The sequence below is a fragment of the Achroia grisella genome, unplaced genomic scaffold (genome assembly GCF_030625045.1).
Source record: "Achroia grisella isolate CSIRO2021 unplaced genomic scaffold, CSIRO_AGI_Agris_v1 utg1186, whole genome shotgun sequence".
In the NCBI taxonomy this organism is placed as follows: Eukaryota; Metazoa; Arthropoda; class Insecta; order Lepidoptera; family Pyralidae; genus Achroia; species Achroia grisella.
This window is the reverse complement of record NW_026712592.1, coordinates 4,967,483-4,974,864: the sequence shown is the minus strand read 5'-3', so window position 1 is coordinate 4,974,864 and position 7,382 is coordinate 4,967,483. Positions and strand designations below refer to the sequence as shown.

The 7,382-nt window shown below is 32.1% G+C and overlaps 1 protein-coding gene across 1 annotated transcript; it reads right to left on the bottom strand.

The window, feature by feature from the left end:
* Positions 1-225: 225 nt before the first annotated feature.
* On the bottom strand, positions 226-7,147 carry LOC131854465 (putative fatty acyl-CoA reductase CG5065). Its single transcript, XM_059205582.1, has 11 exons — positions 7,070-7,147; positions 6,474-6,765; positions 5,642-5,887; positions 4,990-5,142; positions 4,410-4,509; positions 3,190-3,249; positions 2,665-2,797; positions 2,329-2,436; positions 1,615-1,746; positions 981-1,241; positions 226-448 (listed from the first exon to the last, which is right to left on the bottom strand). Exons 1-11 carry the CDS (start codon positions 7,117-7,119, stop codon positions 370-372), a joined length of 1,614 nt encoding a protein of 537 aa, XP_059061565.1. The 5' UTR covers positions 7,120-7,147; the 3' UTR covers positions 226-369.
* Between the last annotated feature and the right edge of the window lie 235 nt (positions 7,148-7,382).

Genomic DNA, 7,382 nt, shown 5'->3' with positions numbered 1-7,382 from the left:
ACACTGCACCATTAAAAATAAATATACATAAATTAAATATGTATATTTTGAAAAAAGTTTTAGACATCTTTAAAGCATAAGTTTAAAGTTAAGTTATTTTTTAAAACTTGTTCATTTGATTTTTAGCGTAGGCTGTTGCATGTCGCTGACAAAATGAGAGAGTGTAAAGAGGATGTTCAATTTTGGTACATTTTCTTCGTATTATTTTATCGTTTACATTAATCATAATTAAGGCACTGTGGACTGAGCTTATGCAAATTCATTCCTTGACATTTAATTAAGGTACTAAAGTTATGATACAGCTAATTTCCTACTGTTAATAATTCTTTACAGTACTTAAATGGATCTAAATATTAACTGTACAGCTCTCTACCGTAAACGTCCTGCCAGCATTTTGAAAATGTAGTAACCGGTGGCAACTTGGAATAATCGATGTACCCAGTATAATCTGAAATTGAAGATAATTATTAATTACAAGTATAGTTCATATAAAAGTTAAATTTAATAAGAAATTCATAGTACATTATAATATATAATTCCAATTGTATATTATAATGTAAATGAGATAAGCTGCTTTACGAATGTTCTAGTTTAGAACAATGAAGAGGAATTCGACGTAAGTTGGGCGAAGTGTCTATACTACGTGCCATCGAGTGTCGACGCTACTATAATTTTCATTTAAGATTTTTAATGGTTCGTCAATAAAGACGAACCATGAAGTATGGTTTTCTTACCCTCGTTTCAGTAAAACGATATACACAATATCCATGTACCTGCCTAAGTGGAAAAATGTACCCGGCAAAAAAAGTTGCGGCAAATTTTAAATGATATAAATATCATTGTATCAGACATCTTTTTAAATGCCAATAAATATATAATTAAATTTATATTAATGAAGTTTTTATTGAATTACAAACTTTTAGGTGTACTGATAAATTTTATCAGGCATTAATGTAAATATATAACCTTTATCAATATACCTTTTCAATTTAGTCCTAGCATTTGGTAAGGATTCAGGGGTGTCCTTTAATATAAATCTCCTGATTCCCAACATATATGCGCCTATGTAGGTCTCCCAGTTGAACTGCACCGGCCAGTGGGGGAAGGTAGCGTGGTCCACAGCGCCCTGTGCATCGTTGTTCAGAGTCAACAGTTCAGAAATACCGAACTGCCATTCGTGATTCGCAAAGTATTCCCCAGTAGCGGCGGCCATTTTGAAACGTCGAGCGAGTTTCATCATTCTTTGAAAAAATAACCAAATATAATTTTATTTCATATTAATTTTCATGAGTACAGCCAAAAACATACTTTTTAAATCGGATTATAAAGAATTACAGCATTTTTCGCGTCATTTCACAAACTTATTTAAATAAAAAAAAAGTTAAAATTAAAACAAAACATTACATATAGTCGGAAACTTTTAATATTTAATTGTAATGTTATTAAAATTGTTTAAATTGTAGTTCAAAGAGATTTCAAGTATAATAGTTTATTTGCAAGTTTTAAATAAATAAAATATATATTTGTTATATTTCTAGTGGACTATAAGGTAGGATAAATTTCATATTCAATTTAAAAAAAGAGAGAGTCTTATGATGCACAAGTGATACTCACATTGCTTTTCTTCCCTGTGCTCTCAGTACGATATCATAGAGGAATGCAGGCAAAAAATGACAAGATACCTCCCAAAAAGTATTCATGAAACGGGACTCCGTAAACGAAAAGTTGGGATACCACATCACATATCTGAAAGAAACATTGTTTACAATCCTGACTGACAGATCTATCAACGCATAGCTTACAGTTTCCAATTTCTACATAGGGTAAAATGAAGGGGAATGAGGTTAAATAATAGGCGTCCAGTAGTATCTCCTCCCTCTCCTCCCTATCTCCTTTGGAAATCCTAGCGAATTTACCACACTGATGACTCGACATGCTCATTTTTCATTCTCCTGTGCTGCTCCGCCTAATATCGTTAGCGTAGGCGGAAGCAACATTCGGTTTTCAACAATTAATAAAAAACTTTAATGTATATTGTCATATTCATAATAAAGTTTGTCATATAAAAAAATAAATAAGGACACAAGAGCTTGCAAGATTCCTGATGATATTTTATTACCATGCAAAATATTTGATTACCACCGCCCATAGGCAACAACAGGATTGTTTAATAGTTTTCGGCATTTTAAGGAGGATTATGTTTTCTTGAACGCTTTGATCATAACGCTTAGGAATTTATTCTATAATATGGTATGGCATGCACATGCCAAAATCTTTCTGGTCAAATATGATATTATTAGTTAAGGAGGATAATGATTGTGTACTTACTTGGTCGGGTTCTCTCTTGCCCATTTAATACAGAGACGTGTGAATTGTCCCCATTGTAGGGGATTGATCGATCCTGATGTTACGTTGTAGACTGGACATCTTCCCGGCCTGTAAATTTGAGGACATGTAACTATCGATAAACATAATTTAAGAGAGCTACAATAACCTATTTTAATTATAAAAATATTATTTTTAGACATTCTTATTTTTTTTATGGAATAGGAATAATAGCGTCTGTAATACCCATTTCAGAGAGAGGGGATGCCTCTCTCTGACGCAGACGACTTTTTACAAAGTCTATCTTTGCATATTACATTTAAACTATTGTAAACTTACTGTTTTGCTCCCTGTCTCCATGCCGCCAATATACAGCTATTTACCACGAGATCAACTGGCACCAAATCCACAATGTACCGCTCCCTACAATATCCTGAGCGGTAGGTTCCACGCGATATCTCCATGATTATACCTGATGATTGTAATAAAATTTAGGTATGTATCGCCCTTTAGTACCTACAAATTGATACAAGAGAAATAGAAATATTTTTTATTCGAATAAACTCTTCTACCACACAATGCTCATGTTTGAATGTTTAAATAAAGATGCAACATAAAACTTGTTCAATATCTATTATATAAAAATTCAGAAATGTTATTATAAACTGAAATATGAAATGTATGGTATTTCATATTTCAGTTTATAATAAACTATTTTAATATATACCTATATTTTAAGACATAGTTAATCTAAATGCAGTTAGCTATATATATAAACAATATTAAAATCGAATATACTTTGTTTATCTTTTAAGATTTTATACCTATTTGAATTTTATGTAGTTTTAATGACATGGTACTTACCAGTTACACCGTAGATATTGTCGATCCATCCGGGAAACGGTTCCTGATATGCTGCAGTCACTGTAATAAACAGTTTATTTTAAAGTTTGTCTATTTTTATTATTATTGTGAATAAACAATAATAAAAATAGAAAAATGTAATGACATATCTTAATAATTATTGCTAAAAATAACGTGTCAATTCGTGCCCAATTTTCATTCACAATTTTAAACAATAATTTGTTAATTAAATCAGAGTAAGAATAATTTAAAAACTACAGTTTTTATAGTTGTTTTCGTAGTTATAGAAGAAACTGATTGTCATTGTAAATAGATTTCTAATACATTGAAAACGTAAATGTGCCATGAAAACGTAATAAAATTGATTCAATATTGCGATCAAACTCAAGAGTAAGTTAATTACATTATAAAAAGATTTAGTCCAAGGTCTCATTAAGACCTTTTCCATCAGGTGGGTCATCACTTTATTTACTATTCTAGTTACATAAAACATATAACTATATTCAGTCAGGATAGAACCCCAAATGCTGCGTAAGTTTTTTGAATGAAGTACCTAGTTAGTTTTCTCATGTTATGTCTGGTGTCCTTGTGACTTTGTGAGACTACCAATTTCATATCGATCTATATAAATTTATAATCAGCAAACTATGGGAAAACGTTCATGTGGTTTTTAGAAGGATCGATATGTATATAAAGTGTTGACTTTATTATGAGCGCTGAATTAGTTGGTGGTGTGGCGTGGACTATGAATTTTTTATAAGTTAATTAAAGACTCTGGCTAGAATAACTTACGTGTACCACTATAACACTACAAAAGTAAATTAATGCTAATGTATAGATGAAATAGATATCTTTAGAACTATTATCATAAATTTGTTTTTGAATAAAGGCATTTACTGCTATATAAAATGGAGAATCAGACTTACATTTATTTTTGTATTAAAGCTTCAATGAACAAATACAAAATATAAAGGTGCATAAAATGTAAATATACAGAGTGAGAATCTCTTGTATTTGTATTTAGGTAAATTAGGATATAAACCACCGCAACTATTCATCGATATTAAAAATAGTGAGTGTTAATTCCAAATATGAACACAATCGCAGTTTTCACAAAACCCAGCACCTAATTATAGTAATTATAGACTACTTGTTGTTTACACACAAGAAAGATCGTCAATTAAGAAATATTTTTTGTTTATCACAATATTATTACTTACCTATAGAGGGACGGACGATGCAAACAGGCAGATCTATATGATTATAGACTATGGACTCAGCCAGAGCCTTCGTCAGTGTATAAGGATTAGGATGTTCTCCCTGTAAATATGTATAATTAAAGTAATTTTTTTATGAAAACACATACATATAATATAATCTAATTAAAACCACTTTTTTCTATGAAATCTTTTTTTTTACTCCAATGTTTAATTCTGAAAGACAAGATTACAAAAATCTCACACAGTTTACAAATAATTTATTTATTGTTCTTTATATCAATATTCAACGGTATTTTTTTAATAAGCTATGTGGGTCTAGTAGTATTCCATAGTATCAGTCAACCAAAGCTATAGCTAGTCAAACCTATAGCTAGAGCCTAACACCCTAACAAATAAAAAAAGTACTACTATAATGCTGCAACTGATATGTTTGAGGAACTTCATAGTTTACTGTTCAATTTTGGGCTGTCATCCTAATTAATTTCGTACATTTATTGAGAAAAAGAAAATTAAAAAAAAGTATTTTTTCCTTACATTATTGCAAATTAGAAAGAATTTTAGAATTATCAAGTTTAGTTACCTGTAATGTTCCGCTAATAACATCAATTGTTTCAGCAGGCAACATTTTTGCGCAACGCACAATACTATCGGGATCATATGGAGGAGGGTAAACTCGTTCTTCGATATGAGATCGCGGGGCGTTGCTGTACGCAGTCGAAACGTGTACCAACGCCTGGAAGATAATAGCAGAGTCTGATTGTAAAGTTATTCGTTGATTTGTCTGGGTAATAAGTAATGCACTGCTATAATTTTATTCTGAATACATTAACCAGACGTAGACTGTAAAAAGTTGTCTAAGTGGGTATCTCGGTCTCCCTAATTCGCTAAACATCTTGCTTTGTAAACCATGTTTCGGTTGTGGAGACCAGATTATGCAATTACGCAGTAAAATTACTGGATGAGGCATGACATCTTAATCCTCAGGAATAGCAACGCATAAATGTTATCACAGGTGTCACGTGAAAACGTGATGCCTGTAATTCTATTCATGTATATTGGGTACGGTTAAAACTTACAAATAGATGAACCTTTACCCCGTTAAGTTATTTTATTTACATAAAAAATATGACTGCTTAGTCCTATATGTAGAGGCAAAGAAATATACATATATCACAGTCTGTTTAAATGTCTAATTGACTCCAGCTTATTTCTAAAAGATGTCCAATACAAACCTTCAACTTCGGCATATCTTCAGCCAACTTAAGAACTGATGCTGTTCCTTGAACATTCAACGTAGTAGCAGCATGTAAAGGATCAGTGAATCGTACAGTTGCCGCTGAATGGAATAGTGTTGTCACATTTTTCAGCAGCTCCCGCTGTTCTACACTAACCCCAAGGCTCGGAGCAGACACATCTCCTGTGATTGGTGTCAGTTTTCCAAGGCGATCAGGCCAGCGCGCGCGAATACGGTCAAATACCTGACGAGTTTAAGTTTTTTTAGTGAACGCTAATAGAAAGGTGCATCCGCCAGTAGATGAACTGACCTGACCTCATGTTCATATTATCAGAACATAAGGTCAGGTCAGTTAGCCCATCGTGACAAATTCACTAGGAATGATTATGATGGTTTCCCAGTTATATTACGAGTATATTCGGATGCAATATTTGGAAATGACTTTGAAGACCTTAGAATTTACGAAACAGAATCATTTGATTGGAAGAATAGTTAGTCATTCATTGGAATATTGGAAATTGTGTTAGTTATGTTAGACTATTTTTAAGCCAGAAACGTAAATAGAAAAGTTAGTGGAGTAAAACATATTGATGACCTTAATTTTTTATTAGTCTTTAAAAATTAATAAAGAAGGTAAGCTATGTTTACATTTTGATTTGTTAAATTAGATATTTTAAGTTAAAAAAAAAGTGGTATTATTGCCATTTTCGTTTATAGACATCATATTATAGAAATATTGAAAATGAAAAATAATGATATTTAATATAAAACAAATATTAAAACAAAGTACAATTATACCGACCTGTAGTTTAAAATATAAAAATACACACCTGATTCTTCAACAGTTCCTTATACCTTTGGTCCACAGTCAGTCCTCGTTTAGGTCTCATCAGAATGTATATGGTATCAATACCTGGACAACTTCTAAGCAACTTCTCCAGAAGTGCCTTCCCAACGAAACCTGTACCTCCAGTGACTAGGATCACTGATCCATCATACCATCCAGCAATCGATTCTACTGAGCCGTTCTCTGGGACTTCGCAATTGATGCTGTGAGCATCCATATTCATGTTTGGTACCGATGGATCATTGCTGTTCAGAGTGTCAAGGTCAGGGTTTTTCCTATTAGAAAGAAATAATACTATAACAATGTAGTAATGATTTTTATATGCCACTTAACAACTCGCTCTTGGTTTACACGGATTCAAGCAAATTGCCTTTCAATTTCTTTAAGGTTTTACCTTAAAGAATTAGATAGGTAATCGTTCCTCTAGTTCCAGAATAGTTATAGAGATGAGAAAGCGATCTGTTCTGTTTTTGAGATTGCCGCGGACATACAGACAGGCGTGATAAGGGGCTTTGTTTTATAATATACGTAGGTAGATATAGACCAATACGAAATTAGTTAATTTAAAAGGCATCTTACTGGCTTGGGTCCAATTTTTCAGTAGACATAATCTTCACATCCGTATTCATCTTGCCTTAGGGTGTGGTTACGCTTCCACAATATTTAAATCTGGAACAAAAGAAGTTAATATTATATAAAGCTAAGATATACATTGAGAGAGGTAGAGAAGATATTTAAAGAAAAGGCGCATATAATTAGGAAATATCTTCCTGATTGATTCCTATCAATGTTCGTAAATTTATTTTGGTTTTCAAATGGTATTTTTTTATCTTCCTAATTTGTTCATACCACTGTAATTTTTTCCACACTACAGAGAAAGTACGGAGAGTAT